The following is a 25,383-nucleotide window of genomic DNA, read 5'->3' as shown; positions in this document are numbered from 1 at the left end:
CGGAGCAGCGGCTCCCGTTGGCTGTGGGCGGGGGCGGTGGCCGCGCTGTAGGTGAGGCGCGGGGCCGGGGCTCTCTAGACACTCGGGCAGGGATGGCGGCGGCGGCGGCGGCGATGCTGGGCGGCCGGGAGGTCGCGAGGCTGCTGCAGGTGAGCGAGCAGCGGTCGGTGGGAAGTACGAAGCCCCGGCGCGGAAATGGGGCCTGTCAACCTCTACCCCCCGGGGAGAGACCCGCTGCCCCGCCGCGTCGCGGGCTGCCCGGGGCCCCGAAGCCACCCCGACCTGATCGACCTCGGCGGGCTGGGCTCCGGCGTGGGGCGCCTCCCGGGCGCTAGGGAGCTCGGCGCAGGGTGACCTGCCCAAGGGCGGGCGGAGGTGGCTGTGGCCCGAAGCCCACCCAGGAGCCTTAACCCCCAAGGCCATCCCCGGGCTGGGGCGGGGGCGCTAATCTGCTCCCCCCCCCCCCCCAGGCCGGCGCTGCGACCCGTCCCCCAAGGCCGCCAGCTGCGGCGGGGGCGTGGCTGCGCGCAGAAGAGGCCGCCCTAGGGAGGGCGAGGCGGGAGGTGGGGCTGCCACGCCGGCGCAGCGGTCTGCTCATTGGGTAGAGGGAGTTGGGGGCCGAAAGCGCCCAGAGTAAAGTCTGAAGGATCAACAGCGGGGCCGGATTAACCTTTTGTGGGGCTCGTGCTAAACATGTTTGTGGGGACGTGGGCGGGGCAGAGCCCTCAGAACAAGGGGCTGGCTGGGGGCGATCGGGCAGGGCTCGGCAGGGACAGCCCCGCTCTACTCAGACTAGTACAAACCAGTAGCTGCCAGACACACACTGGCCTGCCTGGCCCTGTGCTGCCATTGTGCTTCTTCCCCTAGGGGGCAGGCCCCCACTGCACTGCTGCCCAGCACCCCTCTGACCTCCTATGACCAGTGTCACAGTGCACAGGGACCCCCCCACCAACACCTATGCGCAGTGTTCTCCTGTAGACCACTATGCCCAACACACCCTCACCTGCCCTCTGACAGACCACTATGCCTAGGACCCCTCCCTGATCCTCTCACTGCCCAGTGCCCCCTATCTAAACACCCTTCACAGCCCTCCCACAACTGCACAGTGCCCTGCACCTCCCTGCCCAGTGCTCCCCACAACCCCCCCACCACAACTGCATAGTGCCCTTTACAGACCCCCCCCCCACTTCCCAGTGGCCCGACACACACACAGCTCCCCCACTGCACAACCTCCAACATACACAGGTCTCCCCACACAGCCCAGCATCCCAAAACACATAAACCTTCCCCACTACCGAGCACCTCCCACCCCCTCACTGCCCAGAATCCCCCCAGGACCTTCTAGAGACCTACTCTCCTTTGCCCTGACCCCTGGTCACAGTAGCCGGACCTGATGGGAGGTGACTGTGTCTGCCAGGCTGAGCCGGCTGCACAGCCAGGGTTGGTCCTGGAGCAGGATAACTTTTGCCCCTTGGAGTGGTGTAATCAGCCAGGCCAGAGCAGGAGCATGGCCTGCTCGGGCCAGGCTCCCTCAGGACCCACATGCCTGGCAAAGTATTGTGAGCCTCTGCCTTGGAAAAGGGGATGAGGCAGGTGAAGAAGCATCCAGACATTCGTGGATTATGCAAGGGTCAGGTATGTCCACAGAACCAAAGTTGAGATCTTATCAGCTGCCAAGGCTAAAAAAAAAATCTGTTGTCTGTACATATAGATACGCAGCATAGGCAATGCTAGCTGCAATCAGCTATGTTTACTGGGTTTTTGCTTATTTGTACAATTGACTGAATAACTGAACTGTAGATAGTCTAAGATAAAAGGCTGTTACCCTTGTTAGTTGTCAGGTTATTCTAAGAATAAACTACTCTCTGGGATGTTCAAATAAAACCTTAAAGGGATGCAGTCAACTTGAAAGTTTACCTATTTGTCAGAAAATTTCACGCCTAAAATTATTGCAGATAATCGCCCAAGTTGAATATAACTGAAACACTAGAGGACATGTTTTCTTTTTGTTCACTTAATGTTGTTAAATGCATAAAATTATATAGGCAGTTGCCTTTTTCTTGCTTGTGAATTTGTTTTTCCTGCTGTGAAGCTAAAATTTTAAAAATCATCCTAACTGGCATGGAGACTCAAGGTGGGCATAGTACCTGAAAGTACTTTTATAATCTAGTCATTTTAAGAAAAGTTAAATTTATGGTGTTCCTTCAAAGTCCTCAAGTGACTATTAATTTTAATTCACTTCCTTGAATATATTATTTCAGTAAAATGATAGTGGTCAGTAATATATCTGTACACTGTCTAATGAAATAGTTTAACTTTTTAAATTATTTTAAACTGCTGCCCAAGGACAGGCAGAAGCAGCTGTGGATAATGATATCTTAAGATAATGTATCTTTTTCAAATATTTTTTTTTATTTTTAAAAAAATGTAATGAATTTTCACCCCACTGTGAGTACACCTAGTAATAGGATGAAGTGAAGAGCCTGTGAATTGGTTTGCTTTACAGATTTGTTCTTTGGTTGTCATCTTTTGATGCTGAATTCTGTGTTCACCACCCATATTACAAATCACAAATGCCAGTGCAGTTGAGCTCTAGAAATTAGCTATCTTTGTAATGCTAAACTTAGTGATAGTGAAAGGACCAAAGGAGCAATAGGGTTGAATAATCAAAACTTGTAATATAGCAGCATTCCCTACCTGTTCATTGTACGTAATGTTGATGAGAAATGCTGGAGCTCCTTTATCTGAGAAGTAGCTGTTACATGATTAAAACTGACAGAACCTTTTTAATCCATACTTTCCACAAATTACATTTAAAAAAAATTCTTAATTTCTCAGGAAAGATTTAATCACAAATAATGTAGTGAGATCTCAGCTCTCATATCTGAGACATTATTACTTTTAGGAAATATACTACAGAATGTCTACTGTGTTTGTCAAATAAATAAACAAAGTCCATTTTGTGATGTATTAGTTTTTTATTTTTTTCCAATATTTCTTAACTTGAAAAATGCAATAATTCTTGGTGTTTCCCAGTCACTTGTAAGAAATGCCCAATTTTCACAGTATATCTGTTACTGAGTTGAAACATCAGGTAACCAAAATTTGCAAAGTAAAATTCTGAAAATTTTCTTGTTTTCAGGTTTTGAAATACACAAACCGGGGTTATGCATCACAGCGCACTTTAAATGTAAGTATTAAGTAGCATACGGCCACAAGCTTTGGTTATGATAAACCATCGCTACTAGCCTGCTTTTAGAGTCTGATCTTTAAAAATTTGAGCATTGCAACACACTTTCAATGTAGAGAATGTGTAACTTGGACAAAGTCACACAGCTTGTCATTGGCAAAGCTGGGAATAGAACCTAAGTCTACTGATTCCCAGTGCTCTGCTCTCTAACCACTGGATTGCAGTGACTTCTACGTGCGAGAGATTACTTTAAAAAAGCATTGAAACTCTTCCCTTCCCACCGTCTTGTAATCTGACCACAATTATATGTGATAAGCTTGAATAAAAATACTTGTTTCTCACCTAGTATCATAACAGTGTTCAGATTTTTCTAAGATCTGTCTGTATCAAAATGTCAGATAACTTTAAAGTGGTCAGTGCTGCAGAGGGGTTGGGAAGGTAGGGAGGGCATCATGCTCCTGTTAAACTTACAGTGAGTTGGTCAATGCTCTCTCTCTCATTTTGAAAATTTCATTCTGCACTGACCTATGTCTGACCTGGTCTGTAATTGAGGGCAGCTGAATGTGTCTGCTTCTTGAGTTTGTTAATCCTATCACTGGTTACTTGTGGAGTGGAAGGAGAGTAAATCAAGTGACACAAGGTATTCCAGCCAAAATCCTACCCACCTCAGTGCATAAAGAACCAAGGGCCTGACACTGCATGGTGCTGAATATCTTTGACTCCTGCTGAAACATGGGGGTTGAAGGTGCTCATCAACACCACCGAGGAAGCATTCAGGAAGAAGCCCCAAGTGGGGGACCCAGACTTTAGTCCCTCCAGTGTCAGCACATCATACTGCCATCAGATTGATGAGCTAGCTTAGCAGGCAGATTTGTTGATGTGAGGGGGGCTAAGTAAAAATAGGGGTAAAAGCACTATGAATCATCATACTTAAAATAACCCCATATTATGTTGTAATTTGAAATAGTCAGATGCAATGAGCTCCTAGGTAAGGAGTTGAAAGTCGTACCTTGTTTCATTCAAAAGTTTATGGTTAGCCCCACAAGAAGGTCTCTGATATAACATGACTTTGGCTAAATTATCATGACAGTCTTAATATCTTGTTTCTTGGGCAGGTGTCTCAATTACTATAACATCATAATTATTAAAATGTTTGCTCTGCAGTGACACCTAAAGTCCATGATCCGTTTGGCTCCCCTGCCGTTTTGTACAATTGTATACTGTACAAATATGAGTGATTGTTTAAAAGACAAGACAAAATAAAGTGTGAACAAGTTAAAATAAATTGTTTTCAAATACTGTAACTCTTACTGCATAGTCTATTCTACTAGGAAGTGGTCATAGCAAGTGCAGCACGGACTCCCATTGGATCTTTCCAGGGAACCCTTTCATCATTGCGAGCCACTGAACTTGGTTCCATTGCAATTAAAGGAGCAATTGAAAGAGCAGGTATGTGTAAATATTTGTTTACAAAACAAAGTTACACATTGCCCCAGTGAACAGTAGCAATTTGTATCTTGTTTTGAAAAAAAAATTATGTTAAAAAATAAGTGTGCATGTGGGTGGATGAAATTTTAATCTTAGATATCTTAAACTTTTATCAACTGATACTATTTAAAAAATAAAAACAAAATCTAAGCATAAAATGTGTAAAGCACTTAATGCCTGATTTGAGTGCTTTTGTTTCAGTGTTGCTTTTAAGAATAGATTAGAATGTTAATCAGTGGCGTATGTGAAATAAAATGTTAATCTGGTTCCTACTGGATAGGTGTCCATTTCCCAAAACCTATCCCCACATTAGACACTGATTTATAGTCTGCGTTGCAGTTAGAGTGGATGCACTAAAGACATGGAAATGGAATTGCTTTAATGGGTTGAAACGCGCTGCCCAGGAGTTTGTTGAAGGCAGCATTCCTGGTGCTTGTGCTGTTCTCGTTCTGTGGATGCCTAGTGGACTTTGGTCTCTAGAGCAGTCCTCAGCATTTTTTCATGAACCATAAGCGTGGAAACCCAGGAGGCTGTTGACGTAGGTCTGTGTGCTGTATTTTAGCCTGACTGGAGTAAAATCAGTGCATTTTATTGTCATCGTTAGATTAAAAACTTTATGTAAAAGATAAAAATACTGGTGTATTGCTTCTCTCCCTTAAACAAAGCCTCTTGGTTTATTTTATAGGTATTCCTGCAGAAGAAGTGAAGGAAGTGTATATGGGTAATGTCCTGCAGGCTGGACAAGGACAAGCTCCAGCAAGGCAAGCACTACTGGGTGCAGGTATTAACATACTGTTTTTGTTTCTGTGATTAAAGATCTAGATAATTTATACTATACAGAGGTGCTATAGAATTGTAGGTGCAGATTATAACTATTCTACTTTAGATGAAAGTTAGCCCCATATGAAATATTAGAGATGGTGAAATGCAATTTTTTGTAATAAGGGGCAGTGCAACAAGATTAGCAGCTAATAGTTGTTAAATGCTAAAAAAGGATGATATAATTAGATTATAAATAGAATAATGTGGTTGTCTTCATTTGATTAATATATTTACTTGTCTCAGGTTTACCAATCTCTACTCCTGCTACAACTATCAATAAAGTTTGTGCTTCTGGAATGAAGTCTGTCATGATGGCAGCACAGAATCTGATGTGTGGAAATCAGGTATGTGAATTTTAGTGCCCGTTAACTTCAACCATGGTATCTGATTGCCAAAATGTGGAAATTCTGATCTCTGAGAAATGAGAGACTAATGTGGTGGTTTCCTGCCCATTGTAATATACTACACTTTGGTTTTGTGCTAGTACTGCTTAACTAGAATTAATATTTTTTTAAATGTTTGTTTTTGATAAACAAATTATTAACTGTGTATTTAGAAATGTGTCTTGCATATATCGTAGGACACAGTTAATAGTGGAAGTAGTTGTGGTCAGTATTATAAGTTTTTCCTTTTAAGGGGAAGAGAGGGTAGAGAAGCAAAATACCTAGATCTTAACTAGGTTGCTTTGACTCATGCCTCTTCTGTAGACATATCGGTAGTCAGAACTAGAGACTATTCCAGCATAGCCTTTTAATACTCAATATATGCTGACAAAGGAGTTTTTCCTGTTGTAGGAACACCACCTCCCCAAAAAAAGTTTAGCTGTGTTGTCTGAAATCCTCTTCTGTCAACATAACTGTGTCTCGGGGGTTTGTTAGTATGGCTACATCCGTGGGGGTGTGAGATAGATATCTCTCTAATCTCTATCTGTAGGAAACATCTGTACATGCTCGTGCTCCACACTCTTCACTACCTCATCCTCTCGTCCCAGTCCGATACAAAGTGGCGGGACCTCCTTCCACCTCTCAAGGGTGAGAAGCCCCAGTGGGCCAGCTTATACTCTGCCCTGGTCCCAAGGCCCGCCAGGGATGTCAGTTGGCGGCTTCTTCACGGGCCCATGAGCACGGACGTGTACTTGGCGTGGTTTACCCTTGTCCCCAACACCTGCCCCTTTTGTGGCATGAAGGAAACCCTGGCGCACATTTATTTAGAGTGCGCTAGGTTGCAGTCCCTATTCTGGCTCCTCTTGGATCTCTTACTGCGTTTTTGGTTGCACTTTTCCCCTCACTTGTTTATCTATGCACTCCCTATCCGTGGCCCCACAAAGTTGCGGGATCTCGTTATCAACCTCCTCTTGGCCCTAGCCATCTACAAAACCAGGGAGAGGAGGTTGGCCGACGGGATTTCTTGCGACTGTGGGGCCTATTTCCGCTCCTCTATCTGTTCACGCATCCGGGCAGAGTTCCTCTGGGCAGCGTCCGCTGGCTCCCTTGACACCTTTGAGGAGCAGTGGGCGCTGTCCAGGGTGCTCTGCTCGGTATCCCCATCAGGTTCCCTTCGTTTAGCCCTATGACCTCACTCCCGATCCTGTTTTTTTCATTGGTTGTCCCACGTAATTATTTGGTATCACAGACTTGTGGATCCTCCCCTTAGGCTGGGGAGAGGTCCTTTAGCAGTGGGTGGGCTTTGCCCGCCCACTTCCTGGAGACCAACAGGATCTCATCTATTTATAGATAGATAATAAAATATTTTTTATTTTTTTTTTAAATTCCCAACTGACATAGGTATGCTGATGTAACCTTTTAATCTAGACCAGGCCTAGATTAGGAGAAAAAAAAAATCTTATCTGCCAGTTATGGTACATCTTTGGAAAATCTACATGGTATTTTTGCCACTAACTTCAGTGGGATTAAGAATAGCTACAGTACTTCTATTTCAACAGCTACTGCTGGGATTAGTAATTTACATTTAATGAATATTCATACCTTAGGTTTACATTTGATGGATGCAGGCCACACACTTTGTAGGGGCTCTCATATTTCAGAGAATTAGAGATTTGATCTGAAGTGATTGTGCATGCCTGATTCCCACACAGTATGTCACTGTCTCTCTACCCACTTCGCTGGATTCAGCCCTAATTGACTGTAAATAGGTCTTAGAAACTATATTATTAGAGATTTTTTCCCCAGTTGCACACTCAGTAATTCTGGTCCCATTACAGTCAATGACAAAACTCCCACTGACTTCAGTGGGTGTGTGATTAGTGCTGTTTTTGAACCTTTACTGGATTTATAGATTATTTTTAAAAAAACTGAAAGGGCTGGAGACATAAAATTATATAGGATCAGAATAACAAAGCTAAAAAAAAAAACGACTTTAAGAAATCATCTGTTCCCCTCTCTGGCTTCCTATTTCTGATTTCTAGTCATAACTGCCTTTGAGTTCTCTCTACTGCCCGTCTCATCAGGACTCTCAATTGCTTTTATTGGATCCAGTGTATACTTAATATTGAACAAAGCATCACTTACTTTAAATCTTACCATTTAAAAAAAAAAAAACAACCCTTCCTTTTCTTATCCTGTGACTGACTCCTTGTAAAGTATCCTTTATGAGGATGCAATATAAAAGTGTTTTACTGAACTTTTCTATGGACTACAGAAAAACATTAAACTTGCAATTTTTCTTATCCCTACCCACATGTAATACACGGCATTGAAAATAGTTGCATGTATTCTTCATGCTGAGAATCTAGAGACTTCATGTGTGAAGCTCCAGTGAATCATCAACCATATCTTACAAAGGGTGATAAAACAGCAGGAACTACTTCTTGAAAACAATGTAGAAATATTAATAAATGCACATACTAATTAAATTGAATTTTGAGTTCAATGATAAAACCGTTTAAAGTCTCCTGTTTGCTGCTGGCTTATTAACAGACAACATAGTAAACTGTGTTATGAAGTTGGGTCGGATCTTTCCACACTGTGAGACGACACAACATTATATAGAGCAGCTAGTACTTCATGTGAATAGATCTCTCTCCCTTGCTGGTGTCTTAAATTCTGAAACAGCTGTTTGTCCTATAGATATAACATGTTGCTAATGGAGAACTGAAATGGAACAAATATGCCAAACTAAGACTTTTTAATAAGAAAATTCTACTTTAATCTTGGAGGCATTTACATTTCAACAGTTGAGTTGTAGGAGGAAGAAAATGGTAATTGATGTGAGGTGGCCAGAGCACCAGTGCAGCGAATGAAAGATTAAAAAGGAATACTGGCTAAGATATTTGTCAGATTTTTTTTTTTTTTCCTCAGAAACTCTCCATGTTGTAACTTTCCTGTAACTAATCTTCAAGACTTTTTGCTTCTCAGATCTTTTGAAATTACAGCTCAGACACAGAACATTGGTTATGTTCACTTCCTATGCCAACACGAATTAACGTTTTCACTTTTTTCCTGTTTTAGTCAGACAAAAAAATAGAAGCAATTTTGTAAGAAACATCTGTAATGTGTTCTCCAATCTTCTGTTATGTGGGAAGAAATTTTATATAAAATGGCTTTTATTGTAATTCACTTAACACGTGCTTGTTTTGTTTGAGAAGGATGTGATGGTTGCTGGCGGGATGGAGAGCATGTCTAATGTTCCCTATACAATGAACAGAGGGGCAACACCTTACGGAGGAGTAAAGCTGGAAGATTTGATTGTAAAAGATGGCTTGACTGATGTTTACAACAAAATCCACATGGTAATTATTGCTGTTCAATACTGAAACATAGGCAGAAAAATGAAGTTGCCATATCATGAGCCTACTACCGAACTCAAGAGTTTTAGTGACTGTTTAAATGCTGGTTCTGGCATGCCCAGGAAATGAGGGACAGAACTGCTTCTGAGGAAAGAGTTCATCCACTTTCATGATTCTTACTGTAAGTGGCATGGAGAGGCTAGGCAGAAAATTAAGGAGCAGGCCAAGTGGTAGTTTTGTGTGCATGTGTTTGAGGCCTTTCTGAAGAGTCCAGGACAGTAGTAGACAATGACTCAAGACCTGGGTTTATGCTGTAGAATGCACAGTTGATTACTAATAGCTCACTATTCCTTCCTTCCCAGGAGGGACCAATAAAGCTGCTCAGCCTCCCTCAGGGCATCCACTGTGTGGTCCAGAACCATTTCCCTGTTATCTCCTCTTCTGTGTGTGCGCGTGTGTGTAAATATAAATAAAAATGAGGTTCCTAGAGGAGAATGAGATTTGAGACTATTGGTATGCTCTCTCATCTGATACCTCCTCATAATATTTGATTCTCCTGGTTCCATGTCAGCTAGCATCCTGACAATATCTCACTGGTTTAAGATGAATCCAGTTGAAGAGAGGCTGGTGGAAATTTTGAGGAGTTAATGATTTTGTTCTCTCCACTGAAGGAATTTTCCTACCCTTTGTCTTAGTTATTCACATTCTTTATTGGATGAGTTGCTGCTACTTCCTAAATAGTAGCAGTTGCACAAATAATCTTTTACAATCTTTGCCTAGCCTATAGATTAAAACATCTCTTCACTGATACAGACTTCACCTTTGTTATCCATACCTTATTCTCCTCTAGGCTGGAGTAGTAATGTACTCTGCATAAGGTTACACAGTCTACTCGTGTTTGTTTTGAAACCCGATTATCTGAACTTCTGAACTATCTGAAACCCTTCCGTGTGTCCCCTAGCATGAGAGACATGCTGCAAAGGACATATATGTCATGCTGGGGGACAAGGAAGAGATTCAGTTAATGCAGGGTTTTGGATAATCGAGCTGAGACTACTGGTTAGGACTGAAGAGGAGGAGGATAAAGATTCCCTGACTGCAGGGGAGACCACTCTGCTGAATAGCTCCTCCCCAGTACAGAGAGCCCTCTGCAGGTCCTCTGCCATGAGAGCGAGCGAGTAGGACCACGCCAACAGAGCTGCAGAGGGCTTCCTGTGTTGCCCCAGGGCCAGTGACATGCAACCCCTGCAGATGCAAAGTTATCATGGTGTGGGAGAGGAGGCATGGCTGTAGTCCTGATGGAGCAGAGCCTCCCTACCCAGCCAGGACTGCAGAGGAGGATGAGTCTCTGTCACTCTCTAGTTGGCTCTGCACTTGTGTGAGGAATCAGAGGAATGCTACAATCAAACTAATGCAGACTGATCTCTACACAATGTTTTATACATAGAATTTGCTATGGAAACAGCATAACTTTAAATATGCATGCAGATTCTTAGGAAGTTAGCCTAGTGACCAAGGAGGACGAGTCTAGCTCCCTCTCATCTTCAAAATAACTTTCTCAGGTGGACTTAGTGTATCTCAGGGAATTGGTAATAGGTATATTACCCGTCACCTCTGTCACCAGTGTACCTTTAGCCTGTGTTTGTAGTGAACGAGATTTGTTACGGTTGGTTCTATGGCTGTTCAGTAACCTGTGTGAAATGAGTTAGGTGGTTGCAGTCAAGTTAGAGGATAGTTGTGTATGCAATAAAAAAAAAAGAAATTATCACACTGTTCAGTAACCTGCGCAAAAAGTTAGGTGGTCTCAGTTCAGTTGTTGGATGAAAAATTGGCACTACTTGCCAATTTGTCATTCTCTGCTGAGAATCCAAGGACTGAATAAGATCTGGAGATTGAAGTACCCTTTCAAGCCTAGAAGGCAGTCCCACCAGTATAGGAATGATGTGCATTGGTGAGAACTGTGTGGATGTACTGTTATGTGGCTAAACAGGGCTTCAGATTGTTGATCCAAGACATTTCAAAAGCATTAAATTCACATAGATTTTTTTTTAAATTAGAAAGGCCTCATTAGGAACATCAGAGAGACAAGGTGGGTGAGGCAATAGCCTTTACTGGAGCAACTTCTGTTGGTGAGAGAGACAAGCTTTTGAGCGATACAGCTTTTGCTGTGGCTCAAAAGCTTTTTTCTCTCACCAACAGAGAACTTGTTCCAATAAAAGATATTATTTCATCCACCTTCTCTGTGTAATATCCTGGAACTCGCATAGCCACAACTACCCTGCATACATGATTACGAACATGGATTTCTGGCTTAAATTACATCTGTCCAGAAAATTGCCCACTAACTTGTGTTGTGAAGTTCAGATTCCTGTAGCAGTTATCACAATAGAACCTTCTGGCAACTAACACACACAATTCACTTCAAAAGTTCTGTCATACCCATTTAAAAAAATTAGAGTTAATCTTTCCATCTACATTTCTGGTTCGTGTTCTCAGAATGGTCTTTGTTTTCCCCTAGGGAAATTGTGCTGAAAATACTGCTAAGAAGCTTACTGTTTCACGAGAGGAACAAGACACTTATGCTATAAATTCTTATACTAGGAGCAGGACAGCCTGGGAATCAGGAGAACTGACAAAGGAAGTTGTTCCTGTCACTGTTTCACAAAAAGGTATTATGGAAATACATTCTAAGATAAATTTTTGATGTTAAATTGGGCACTGATGAATACTAACATTGCAGCTGGAATGTGGAAATTTTGGGAATATTTTTTTAAATTTCTGTAAAAAAATAAATCTTAGCTGGCTTTCTGGCAAACACAGTTGGTGAATGTTTATGGTCATTTTTTTCCTATTTGTTTTTACTGAGGTACTTGAGTTATCCATCCTTCTCTTGTAACTTGCATGAGTGTTACAACATAGAATAAGTGCTAACTAATGTGGCTTTTAATTCATCTCCATTTGTTTCTTACTATTTTAATATCCCTAACTGATCTGTGATTTTTTTTTTTTTTTTTTTTTTTTTTTTTTTTTCCCCCTCTTCTCTCCACCAGCCTGAGAGGATGAATTGCTAAAGGTCTTGTCTTAACAATAAACCTGTTGTGGATCAATAGGCTAAAGGAGCAAGCTTGTCAATTTTTGTTTCTCTTCAGAGATAAATTAAGTCACATTTTATAGAAATAATATGTCAGGATGTCTAAAAATGGAATGTAGCATAGAATAAATGATTGCAGAATACGTAGGTCAGTGGTCCCCCAACTTTTCAGGATTGTGCCTCCCGTTACCCCTGTCTGTCTGGGGCTGGGAGCAGGGACTGTGTGTGTGTGTGTGTGTGTGTGGACAGGGGTAAGGGAGCAGAGGCTGAGGGCGGGTCTAGTGCTGGGTCTGGGAATGGAGCCACAGCCAAGGGCTGAGGGCAGGGCCAGAGCAGAGATGGGGTGGATAGTGCTCCCTCCCTGCCCCTTGTGGAGGCTGGGTTGGACCCACCATGTTCCCCTAGGTCGGCGTGCCCCACAGTTTGGGGAGTTCTGTTTTAGGGGTTCCATTTTGGACAAATCATAACAAAAATAATCTAGTAAAATGTCACGTGCATCAGTGTGCAGCTTTTCATGCTGAAGTGCCAAAACCGGATTGAGTTCACTTTGATTTGGCATCTTTGGCATTATTTCAGGGAAAGCAGATATAGAAGTGAAAGAAGATGAAGAATATAAGCGTGTTGATTTCAGTAAAATTACAAAGCTGAAGACTGTTTTTCAAAAAGAAAATGGTAAGTACACTATATGGAGCAATTGGTGTGGTATTTTTAAACAGAGCAGATTTGATATGAAATATTTGAAGTCTCTCCACGCTAAGCCAAGTAGTGAAGAAAAGTTGCCAATTGAAATTATTAGGACATATATAGTTATTTTATTAAACACAGTCTTCATACTGATTCCCAATATGTTACTGATGTATCACAGGAGAGGAAGAGATGTATCAAATTTTAAATTAAAGAGTTCCACAGCTCTAGTTGCAGTCAAAGGTGAACTGCTTTACTTGAAACAGGGACTCTGGTGTTTGTCTTTTTTGACTGAGTTCCTCCAAAGTGTGTTAGCCGAAGGACATGCTTATCTTCTGTTGAACACAGTAGGCTGCTCGTGTTCAGGGCTTGACTTTGAGAGCTATATATTCTTATGGTACTTAATTTCAGAAAATAAAATCTCAAAACTTTCTTTCAAGTTGGACTGCTTCGATAGGTGGGTGAATAACATATTCTTTCCACCCAGCCCCAATGTCCGTGTATTTGAAAACAGCTTAACGGGGTCAAGATGAAGACGACGGAAAGCATAGGAATACAGCAGGCACCACTTACAGCAGCACCCTTTGTGGCATGGAGAATTGTTCTTATAACTGGACAATGTACAGCAGTGTTTCCTGGAGAAATGCAGGCTGTGTTACATAATTCATTTTGCTGTGATGTTTGGAAGATCTGGTTTAGTGACATGCTTTAATGGTTTCCACTTGAAACAAGTGATAATTGTGGGGGAATCAAACAGCAAAGTTGGTCTAGAATTGCAGTTTCCCAAATGTTCTTGTAAGTGGAATGCTAACACTGAAAAGTAGATGTCAAGGTGAGTATCTTTCCTGGAGAAGTGGTACACGAGTGTTGGAGCTGTATCTGTTTTATTGTTGCACAGATCCAGTGGGGATCGATTTATCGCGTCTAGTCGACCCTCCGAGCGCTCTCCCATCAACTCCTGGGCGAACATTATTGCTTTGCATGCTGATCCAGTGCATTTTTCGTTCTCTTCAGGCTTTAATTATAAGTTGAACTTGTTTAACTAAAAGGTTGCTTCTTCAAGTGGCTTTGCATATTCCCACTTACGGGTACCGTGCTGCTTTGTGGTACCTAGCAGCAGAACCACCTAGCAGGGTCAGCTAGAGCACTCTTGTGCTGTCTGCCCTCCTGTATAGTGTCACTGATGTTCTGAGAGTGAGACTTGTCTAGGGCCTGGAGTGCTCCAGTTCCATCTGACCGTATGTCTGGATGGAGGTAAACATCTCCAGTCTCTTTGGAATTTGAGCCCTTTTTATTGTTAGGATAGTTAGGGGAAGAAATAATCGCTAACACTGTCAGTTCTGGGTTATGGCAGAATCAAAGAAGTAGAGAAGGTTGGGATTCAAAAGATGCATTTCCTGCCTGGCAGCAGGCCACTCACCTCCTGGGTGTTTGATTTTCTGGACCTTTACTCCCAGAGCCCACAAGGATAGGGAGAATCATTTGTAGCTCTTCCTTCTCAGAGAAGCTCTTGAAGCTAGATCCTCTGGATCCAATTAGTACCCTTTTTGAAGGTCTAAGTGAGGAGTCTTGGCTCCTGGAGCTTTCAGCAGCTCTAAGTGACTGCAGGGTTCCAAGAGGCTACACCTCCTGTCAGAGCCAGGTCTAATTCCTGCCGCTCCCTCAATCACGCCCTTGAGGCTACATGAATCCAAACCAAAAGCTACATGGTCATATCCAACTGGCCCAGTTTCAGAAGAGATGTTGAGAGAGAGTTTGTCTACACTCTCACTGGTGCAGTACCTCCTGCCTTGCAATTATCCAATCCTGACAGAACCCGTGTGGCCATGAGACCAGGGTCAGTTCCCACTTCCACTTTCAGATCCAGAAGATGCAGGGGCGGCTCCAGGCACCAGTGCAGCAAGCGCATGCCTGGGGTGGCAAGCTGTAGGGGATGGCCTGCCGGTCGCTGTGAGTGGCAGTCAGGCTGCCTTTGGCGGCATGCCTGCGGGAGGTCCGGCAGATAACAGAGCCGCCCTTGAGAAGGTGAATAATGAGTGGTGTGTCAGAACTGGGGCTGTCAGAGCCTTTGGTTCTAACTGTTGCGGCACCAAAGAAAGTGAGACCTAGGGACAAGTTCTTACCTAAGGTAGTATCTGAATTTCACATCAATCAGACAATTAATTTGTTGCCCACCTCTTCTCTCTTTCTTCCCACTCTTGATGGATTAAACAGTGTATTGATGAATGTTAAATGCCAACAAAATCTCCTGTACCTGCTTTGATTCTACCACATTCCACTAGAGCGGTAGCTACTTTCTTCACTTGTCTTAGGCAGCTGCCAGTTGCTGAAATTTGGAGAGCTGCAATCTGGACTTGAGCACACAGTACCCATAAGCTGGGAATATGCAGAGCCTTCTGGAAGAACTCCGGCTATAAGTAACCAACCTTCATTTTCAAATCTGTTTTAATCTGATGAAAAACCTTGTATTGGGACACTTAAATTGATTTAAATCTGGCTTAAATCAATATAGTTACAGGCTTGATCTACACATACAGTTTACAACAGTATAACTTCTTATTCCAGTGGGAGCATGTGCGCCTTCACACATGTCTGTCTCCAGTCGATGGATCTCTGAAGCTAAATCAGTTTAGTTGTCTCATTTTTTTGCAGCCTTGTATCGACTGGCGTTAACTTGATTATTGGTAATGTGGAAGCCATTACCTTACCAAAGTAACAGGGCCAGTTCCAGACACCAGGAAGGATGCAGGTGCCTGGGGCAGCCAATAGAAAGGGGTGGCACTCTGTCGCGGCAATTGAGCAAGTCCTTCAGTGCCTCGCTTCCTCTTCAGTGACAGCTCAATTGCTCCACTCAATCAGGCTTTTCTTTTCCTTTCTTTTTTTTTCCCCTTCACCGCTTGGGGCAGCAAAAAAGCTGGAGCTGGCCCTGCTAAGTAAGAAGCATCAATTTAAGCCAGGTTTAAATTGTTTTAAGTGTCCACACAGGTTTTTGCACCAGTTTTAACTAAATTTAATTTAAAAGCTCACCTTGAGGCTGTTTACATTATACTACAAGCTAGGGGTGTGGTCCCCCAGCTCATGTACCTATACTTGAAGTAACCCAATGAGAGCTAGCACTTGTATAAGTAGTAGCATAGTTTCGGTAGCACTGGCAGAGTTGGCATGGTTTAGCTATGCTAGTACAAACACTCTTGCAACCTGTGAGTATGTACTCTGCACAGCTAAACCTGCACTGCTAATACTGATGCTAGTTCTCGTCGAGCAATCATGAGAATTTGTGTGCGAGCTGGGAAATCACACTCCTAGCTTGCAGTGTAGAAGTAGCCTTAGTTAAGCCAGTGCCCCATACTTGTATAGAGAGCTCAGATTCAGGACCTCTCTGTCAGATAAATGCATTGGAAAGACATACCTGAGCTATTGCATTTTCCTTCCTCTGTTTAAATACTGTTCTGCTTTTTTCAGGAACAGTAACTGCTGCCAATGCCAGCACACTGAATGATGGAGCAGCTGCTTTGGTTGTGATGACTGCAGAGGCAGCCAAGAGACTTAATGTTACGCCACTTGCAAGAATAGTAGGTAGGAATTTTTCCAAATGCCTCTCTCAAGTACTATGCTGGAAAATACTCTTATGATTTGCCACGTGACCTGGAATCTTGCTTAATCAGTCATCTTTTTTTCTTTGGGGGAGCATGGTATAGGTTCATTGGCTAGGACGGTGGAGCTATAACATAACTTGAACTGTTCTTTTAAATTCCAAGACCCAAACATGCTTGGACTCCTGATCATAGCCAGCCTTTCTTAAATGTGATTATATCTAACACATTTTAAAAGTAAAATCTGAAAATATTACCATACTATTTGCTTACAAGCACACACAGCTTACATCCTGTTTTCAGGAGACAGTTTATTTAAATGAATAGAAAAATTGGTGGAGGAGGGGAGTATTGGACTTGTATCCTATATAGGTGAATATTTCCTTTTTGAAAAGTGATAAAGGATTTAAATAATATTTATGGTCTTACAGCTTTTGCAGATGCTGCTGTTGATCCTATTGACTTCCCAATTGCACCTGCGTATGCTGTTCCCAAGGTAGGAACAAAACTGATCATTGTTGAATATAAAAAAAAAAAAAAATTGTAAACTTGCCTAAATTGCTCCGGTGATCCAACATGGATTTTCCTCTGATTGGAATACAGACAATATGTGCATCACAGGCTTATTTATAAATTACTTTGGGACCTTGTAGATAAAGTAGTATATTTATATTATGATTGGTTAGCCACAAGAATAACTCCCATTCAAAGTGCATGTACATTTTTCTGTTCTAGTTGGGTCCTTTTTATTAAAGGAACACAGTCCCCTTGAAAATTGGCTTAAAGAAAAAAGTTGAAAATAGTTACAGGTACTTCCTTGCCCCTCAATACCTCTGCCAGTTTTTTGTGGTTAAGTCACCACTGTTGCTGTCTGAAAAAATCCTCACAAGCAGGAATACAACATAAATAGGCTATCAAGTGAAACACCCAAAGTAAACAAATTAGAAAACAGAAAAAAAAATTCTTATATAGTCATTCTAGTAACTTCAGGTGTTACAAGTAACAAGTGAAAAATCTTTTAGACAGAAGCCTGATGGGATCTGAGTCTGTCTCATCAAGGAACTAGTTAAATGATGCTGTTCATTGTATTAAATAAAGGGCTTGGCTACACTTGAGAGTTACAGCGCTGGTGGTGGCTTTACAGTGCTGTAACTTACTCCCCGTCCACACTGGCAAGGCACATATAGCACTGTATCTCCCTGGCTACAGCGCTGGTTGTACTCCACATGGACAAGAGGAATAAAGAGAACAGCACTGGTGCTGCAGAGCTGGAGTGCCTGTGTAAACAGTGATTAATCTTACTACGCTGTAACTGACCTCCGGAATTTTCCCATAATGCTTTTAACTAAAGAACTCTCTTTGTTTTGTTATGATGCCTCTCTTTGTTTTGTTGTGAACTCGGGGCTCCCGGAGCTGCTTATCTAAAAAACAAACACAGCAATTGTTTGCTCGAGCAGAGGCAGGAAGGGAATGTCCACAGCTAGTGTTTGCTTGAGAAGAGAAATAGCACGGTTGGGGGGTGGCAGGGGGGAGCGAGTCCATTGGAGCAGCTGCTTATCTGGTCTGAAGGCTATTTGCATTTAAGAGTGAATGAGAGAGCGGTGGGGGAAGTGGTTGGAATTTGCAAGGCAGGGAGCTGACACAGTGTGGGCTCCAAAAATCCACACTCTCTCTCTCCCACACCTCCCTGTCACACTCCACCCCACCCCCCTCTTTTGAAAAGCACGTTGCAGCCACTTGAACGCTGGGATAGCTGCCTATAATACACCACTCCCAGCACTGCTGCAAATGTGGTCACACTGCAGCACTGGTAGCTGTCAGTGTGACCACACTGCAGCGCTTTCCCTACACAGCTGTACGAAGACAGCTTTAACTCCCAGCGCTGTACAGCTGCAAGTGTAGCCAAACCCAAAGGCTCTCTCTGTGGGTGTGACAAATGTAGGTAAAACAAAGCTGACAACTTTCCAGGTTCTTGTGTATTGGCACTTGCTATGCAGACTCCTTTAGTGCCAGACTGTGGGGTTGTTAAAGTTGCCTCAGTTGAAGTTAAGACAGACATGCTAATCTCTGTGCTTGAGGGAAAACCCAGCTGCATGGTTAATATTGAATTATTCTAAGCGTGTCAAAGCAATTATCAATAACTAAGGCCTTGCCTACACTGGAAGGATTTTTTTTTTTAATGCAACCTAAGGTATGAATTTAAACTGATATAGCTATACTAGTATAACCCCCTTCCTCCCCCCCATGTGGGCACTCTTGTTTTGATCTAAACAGAAAAAAGTCTTATCAAAATAAGTGTGTTTGCATGGTGGGGTATGAGGCTGGTATACTGTCATCATTGGTAAAATGTTCCTTTGTAGACTGGTGGTGAAACATGTGTTTGGCAGCCTCAGATTAACCAAAATCTGTGGAAAATATTTAATTGTCACATTTGTCAAATGTGCTGGTAACTTTACAGAAGACTGGTTTTGTTTGAGCCGATATATGGCTTTGGTCAGTAGAAAAGGTTATGTCCATACAAACATGGCTGTTTCTTAAAATGTAACCCACTTCATTGAATTACATTGATGGAATTATTGATGTGTTAAAACCAATTTAGCTTGCAAGGTATAAATATTAAAATGGAGGCTTGATGTCTCAGGTGTTAACACCAATGCTAATAACTAGACTGGGGTGTCAAACTCATTCTGTAGGAAAGGCCAAATTTATTTTTTTAATTATGGTGCTTGGGCTGGGGCATAAATTTACATCTGTATAATCCCCTCAGTCCACAGATCTCACTGATGTTGTGGTGGTGATTGCATAAAGATCAAGGTTATAATAAAGGTTTTTATGTAACACATTTTTAATTCAGTTGCATTCTGCATCACTTGGGTAAATATTCTCACTCTTAGGACCTACCACTATTTCTCTTCTTGTCCTATTTCTACATCTCTACTGCTTCCCTGGCTTTGGTCTTATCTGTACTTAAAAGTTTTGCAACCCTCCGTAGTTTAGGTAGTTATACTAGTAGAAAAGTGCGTATACTGGTATAGCTTATTCTGGTTCAATAACTCAAAAGAAGCTGTACTGGTATTATACCTTTATACCATACCAGTATAACTAGTAGCAAGAAAAAAATCACTCCCCTAACCAGCAGTGACAACAGTAAAACTTTTAAGTGGTTTGTCTTGCTTCCTTTTTTTCCCCTCTTCTATTTTCTTCTTTGCATCAACTCCCAGTTTGCATCCACGGGCTTCATTTCCACTTCATTTCCAGCTGATAAATAGTTAACTGACACATGAAGCATCATCACTCTGTTGAGGCTAATGGAAAAGGAGGAGTGAATTTCCAGAGCTGTTGTTTCCAGCTGTCTGCAAACGGGGAAGATATGTGTCAGTTACACTGTGCTTACATTTGGAAGGTTATTTGTAAGCATGAGGGCAAAGAAGAAAGTTTAGATTCTGCATAATCTGAACATGCTACACAGCTCACATAAATACATCAAGTAGGCCTTATGTTTGACACCTTCAAACTAGAGGCTGTGGAAGTTTCTCCACTTTTTTCTTTCTTTCTCTGCTGGGCTTCCCTGGAGCTCATTTCAGTTGTGACCTTAAAGCCAGATCTAGAGCCATCTTAGCCCTGTTTTTACAGGGGCAACTGCTGAAACGTGCAGTCTTCTGTACAATCCTTTCTTTGCAGGAAATAGTCTCCAACACCACTTTTGAATAATGTGTATCCCAGCTGGGAAACTGGTGAAAAGCCCTGTGACAAGGGGAAGCTTCTGATCCAGGCCAAGTGCTTCATTGGGTAATTTTCAACTAGTTATAGGAAGTGTAACATTGAATTAAAAACAAAACAGGACCACCGTGAAGTGCTTTTGGCTACATAACTTTCACAACGTTTTATTTCTAGGTTCTTAGTGATGCAGGATTGAAAAAGGAAGACATTGCGATGTGGGAAATCAATGAAGCATTCAGTGTTGTAGTCTTAGCCAATATTAAAATGCTGGGTATTGATCCACAGAAGGTGAACATACATGGAGGCGCTGTGTCTTTGGGACATCCAATAGGGTAGGTGAAGTACTCCATTGTGTGGGGTTTTGTTTGTTTCTTTGTTTGCACGTTAGGGTAGGTCTTATCCTTGGACAGTATCTGTTAAACACATCATTGCATTTGAGTGTGCTTGAGCCATGTTTTTTTTAATATTTCCATTTTGTCTTTGGTTTTCCAAGCTGGGGCAAAGGCTTTTGCTAACTGTCACAGGGAGCCAGTCAGCAGGAAGAAGCATGAGCAAGAATTGATGGTGGCAATTTGGTAGCAAGTTCATTGTAATTTTAACCAAGGCTTAACTTTTAGGGCTCTGTGAATCAGGCTTGGATGGAGGTTCACCTTTCTCCTCAGTATTTAGCTTTTCTATGCAGTAGCTGAGCAAGATTGGGAACCTTTTCCTGGATGAAGAATTTTCTTTGTGTCCCAGGAAATTTATTTATTCAGTTCATTTATTTGCTCCTATCACCGTTGTCTTGGTGCATATATCATTTTTTTTTCTCAAAAATTTCAAATTATTTAACATTTTAACCAGGAAACAGACATTACTCCTATCAGAATCAACTGCAACAGTAAACCCACTAATTAATGTTTGTGCAGTGCTTTCAACATCGATTGTACTAATAAGTATTTGTTAGGCTTTTTGCAGGAGGGCTTAGCATAAGTTAAATGGAGGACCTTCAGGGCATAGTGTAAAGACCAACAGGACACTGGATCTGTCCCACTAACAGGCAATTAAACTCCGGGTCTAGGGCCCTCTACTGAAAATATCCTCACATTTGATCTCCTGTGTAAGGTAGATCCAGAACATCTACTGAACACCTAGTATTGCAGTTAGAAGCCAGCGCAGTCACTGAAGCACTGATGTAATGTGCTCTCTTCAGTTTAATCCACTTGCCCCACCCCCAAATGAGTTGTCACATTATAAAGCAGCTGTAGTTTCTGAATGGTCTCAGTCTTTCCCAGTAATCTACTTTGGAGGTGGTAACTGGCATTGTGCAGATCTACTGAAGAAAAATAGCCCCAATCATCTAGCTAAATACAGACTGGAAAAACCATCGGGGATGCCAGGAGCAAATGGTGATCCAGCAATGCTCCTTGAGTTGCACACTTTGTTGGCAAAAATGTTAGGGCCACTCCTCGAATCAGAAGGGCTAACATCTTCCTTGCCATATTCTCTTGGTGTCCTCTGACCAAATCAGCATTACCATAGTCTTTTCTGGATAGGTTATTTTCAAAAGTCCCTCTCTCTGTAAGTATGTAGGGCCCTGATCCTGTAAACCTTTATGCATTGAACTAAATGAGCTGACTTTTGTGCCAGGATGCTTGTCTACACTTAAAACACTGCAGCTGGACTGCTTCAGTGAAGATGCTATCTACAATGCTAGGAGGAGTTCTCCTGTTGGTGTAGATACTCCACCTCCCTGGGAAGCGGTAGTTAGGTTAATGGTAGAATTCTCCCAACGACTTAGCACTGCCTACTTCGAGGGAGAGAGAGGTCAGTTTAACTGTGTTGATGGGGGGGGTGTGGATTTTTCACACCCCTGAGTGACTTAATTGTGCTAACTTAAACACAGTGGTCTGGTCTATGCTAGGAAATTGACAGTTCAGGGTCTTAACCACCTCATTGTATATCCTCAAACTTGTAGTTGAAGAAATTGGTGCACAAAACCACCACTTGAACCAGCAGCTGCTCTCAAAATTCTTTCTTCCTCTGGTGGTGGCAGCATGGAAGAGACTTATGTGCAGCCTGCTGTCTTTTTGAGAGAGCTGTGCTTTGCGATGCAGCCTAGTTAATTCAGTTCCAGCAGGGAACAGGAAGTGTGCCATTTTAAAGAGCTGTGTTTAGAATGCTGCAAGGTCTCTTCCCTCCTTGCTGATACTTCTGGTATTTACATAAAGACCTTCATCTCCTCAATGAAAGACAAAGTGGAAAAACTAGTGGAAAGTTGTGTTTATTACTCTTACATATGGGTATTCAATATTTAATCTGAGGATGCAGTGCTACAGCAGCACTGCCATTTGAATCTGTTGATTGTCTTAGCTTGATTTGATACAAGTTGCTCTGACTTCCTATAAACTAAACTGTTTTCTCTTCTATATAGAATGTCTGGAGCGAGAATTGTTGCTCACATGGCCCATGTGCTGAAGCAAGGACAGTATGGTCTTGCAGGAATTTGTAATGGAGGAGGTGGTGCTTCTGCGATTCTGATCCAAAAGCTGTAGTCTGGCTGGCTGTTGAAAATACCAAGCCTTAAAATTATGAGCAAAATAATCTGAGTGGTGGTGGGAGTTCCATTATTCATGGATTTGCAGATAACACCCACTTTAACTGTTGGTTTTCTATAGTATTTCTCTAAAACCTTGATCAGTCATGCTCACATCTGTTTTTTATATAGTGTGAACTAAAACTTATCAAATTATGGTAAACTACAAGTTGTCGCTAGACAAAGACTGTATGCTTACTCGGGATGTAGCTGTTCTGTGGATGATTCACAAAGATACCCTTGCAAGTAATTATTTGAATGAAAATTGTTTTCTTTAGTGGGTAATGAACTGATATTAAATCATTCATAGCTCTTAAAATGGACACATAGCTTAAGTGCTCAATTTTTTATTTAAGCCTGTAATAGCTAGTTGAACTTTTTTTTCCAAGAAAATCATCTGGCATTAACTTACCTGAATCTTGCTGTTGGAACATATCTTTACAACAGGAGCATGAGTCTAGCTTGCCATCAACTGTTTAGACTACTTCTAAGGTTAGCTACAATGCTGGAGGAGTCTTTAAACCAGCTTTTCATTAAGGATTTCTACAGCACTGTGTTTAGCATTGTTAAAATGAGTAACTGACATCATAGAACACAAGTTTGTCAACTACAGCTGAAAATATTTAAAATACTTAACCTTTAAAAATTATGCACAGATAATTTGGCATTTCTCAGAGGGCCTTTTTAGTTTAGCCAGAGATAAGTGTTCACATGCAGAGTTAACTAGTATAACTATATCCCTTTAAGTTCACACCCTACTTTATACAATTACAGGTTCCTGTGAGACAAGCCCATCAATCTGTGGTATCCAAAAAAGAGTGGCTGATAATTGCTTGTGTTCAAGAGCACTATTGTCACCTTTGTGCTAGTTCAGGAGCAGTTTTAAAAATTTGGCCTTCTGGCTTGAATCTGTACTACAGTTTTCAGGAATATTTTGAGCTGAACAGATATATCCACATGCAAACTTAGAAGATCTAAATATGTATTTTCACTGAAGAGTCTGCATATGGTTTGAAGATAATATCAGAATAGGTGGCTGCAATTCTTGGGCAGCTTTGAGGGGGAAGAAGCGAATTAAGAAGCAAAGAAATGACCAATTCTCCTCTAGTTTTCCTAGTACTAGCAGTAATGTAAATTTTTAGTTTTTGAAGCATTTTAGCTGATTACCTGAAGTCTTTCTTAGCTTCTTTTTTTCTTTTTTTTTCTGTGCTTAACTTCAGTGGTGGTCTTCACATGTGAAAATTTGCAGTCACTAGCAGATAATCTACCAAATTGGCAACAGCACCAATGAATGTTTAACCTGAATGAATAATTTTGGTATTTAGATATTCTTAAAATTCTCTCTGCTCCCAGAGCTGTTACCAAAGAGGTCTTTTAAAAAAGATTTCTAAAATCACAGCCAACATGTATACTATACAAGTCCAATGCACTGCAAATAGCAGGAGCCTGCTGCTTGCTTGTTTTTTCTTTTTTTAAATAAATATATAAAGGCCATGTGTATATGTTACACTACCAGTCTCCACTCCTTGACTTCTAGTAAATGAACACCTATAAGAAAAGATTTGGTCTTTTGATTCAGAAGTTGTACTGAAGTTGTTAATTCAATTTTGGCAATACCCTAGTCAAGAAACAGACTCTGGCAATAACCACTCAAAGTGAGGCAGGTAACTGGTTCTGGTACACAAGGTACTTGACTAAAACATCAATTTTGTGTCTGTGGAAATTGACATTGATCTAAGCACCTATGAAACTTAAAATCAGAAGTAACTTCAGCCCTCATCTACACAGCAACATTTCACTCTGTCATGACTATGCTACCTTCCTTACAGCAGCTTTAAATTGATTAGTTTCACAAGTCTTGCAGTCTAACCTGGTTGTGTTTGTTTTTTTGGGAGGGGGAGTGAAATCAGCTACAAATTCTAATTGGAGTGGGCATTTGCTAGATAAGCCCTCTGAGCCTTTAGAGACTGACTAACAAATAATTTCAGAAGCTGCAACTTGATATTCTTATAGAGTCAAGTGTTATGGCTTTGAATATTGTTCTTTATCGATAGGTCATGTCCACCCCAGAAAAGCCTATACTACTGATAAGAGTAAAGTAATACTGCTTACTACCTGTAAAACTTCAGAGGAGGAATACTATGGGTTTTATTTAACCTCGGTCCAAACCTGCCTCTTTCCCTAGGGGCACCATTAGCTATCATTTTTCCAGAATTAAAGAAGTTGAAGGCTTTGTGTAAAATAGGTACTGGAAACATTAAGTCATTTGTGCAAGAAAGGTGTAGTGTTTCTTAAAACATCTTCCCAAAAAAGAAAATTCGGCTATGCCATTTCATGGTTTTTTGTTTCTGCAAACAGACCTGATCATTTAGCATTAACGCAGTCCTTTGAACATGCAAAGCGAAAATGAAAGTGAACTGAATACCAGCATAGGACTGGTAACTGTTTGTTACACAAAATCAATAGACAAACCTC

At 41.7% G+C, this 25,383-nt stretch overlaps 1 protein-coding gene across 2 annotated transcripts; it reads left to right on the top strand.

Moving 5' to 3' along the window:
• Positions 1-24,467, top strand: ACAT1 (acetyl-CoA acetyltransferase 1). Of its 2 annotated transcripts, none has more exons than XM_032790695.2 (12): positions 1-149; positions 3,143-3,190; positions 4,522-4,639; positions 5,364-5,459; positions 5,744-5,844; positions 9,105-9,248; positions 11,764-11,914; positions 12,913-13,008; positions 16,483-16,596; positions 17,045-17,109; positions 20,508-20,665; positions 22,747-24,467. In XM_032790695.2, exons 1-12 carry the CDS (start codon positions 93-95, stop codon positions 22,865-22,867), a joined length of 1,269 nt encoding a protein of 422 aa, XP_032646586.1. In that variant the 5' UTR covers positions 1-92; the 3' UTR covers positions 22,868-24,467. The 2 variants fall into 2 exon arrangements, with proteins under 2 accessions (XP_032646586.1, XP_074917794.1); XM_075061693.1 differs by lacking the exon at positions 1-149 and adding an exon at positions 2,427-2,448.
• Positions 24,468-25,383: the final 916 nt, after the last annotated feature.

Source organism: Chelonoidis abingdonii, chromosome 1 (assembly GCF_003597395.2).
Source record: "Chelonoidis abingdonii isolate Lonesome George chromosome 1, CheloAbing_2.0, whole genome shotgun sequence".
NCBI lineage: Eukaryota > Metazoa > Chordata > Testudines > Testudinidae > Chelonoidis > Chelonoidis abingdonii.
The sequence above is the reverse complement of the archived record's forward strand: the minus strand, read 5'-3'. Positions and strand labels throughout refer to the sequence as shown.

Bases quoted from the DNA above. Each gene is read 5' to 3' on its own strand.
- ACAT1 (XM_032790695.2), top strand. From the start codon at position 93: ATGGCGGCGGCGGCGGCGGCGATGCTGGGCGGCCGGGAGGTCGCGAGG. The intron at 3,191-4,521 runs GTAAGTATTAAG...CTATTCTACTAG, and splicing joins CATCACAGCGCACTTTAAAT to GAAGTGGTCATAGCAAGTGC. The intron at 17,110-20,507 runs GTAGGAACAAAA...TTTTATTTCTAG, and splicing joins CTGCGTATGCTGTTCCCAAG to GTTCTTAGTGATGCAGGATT.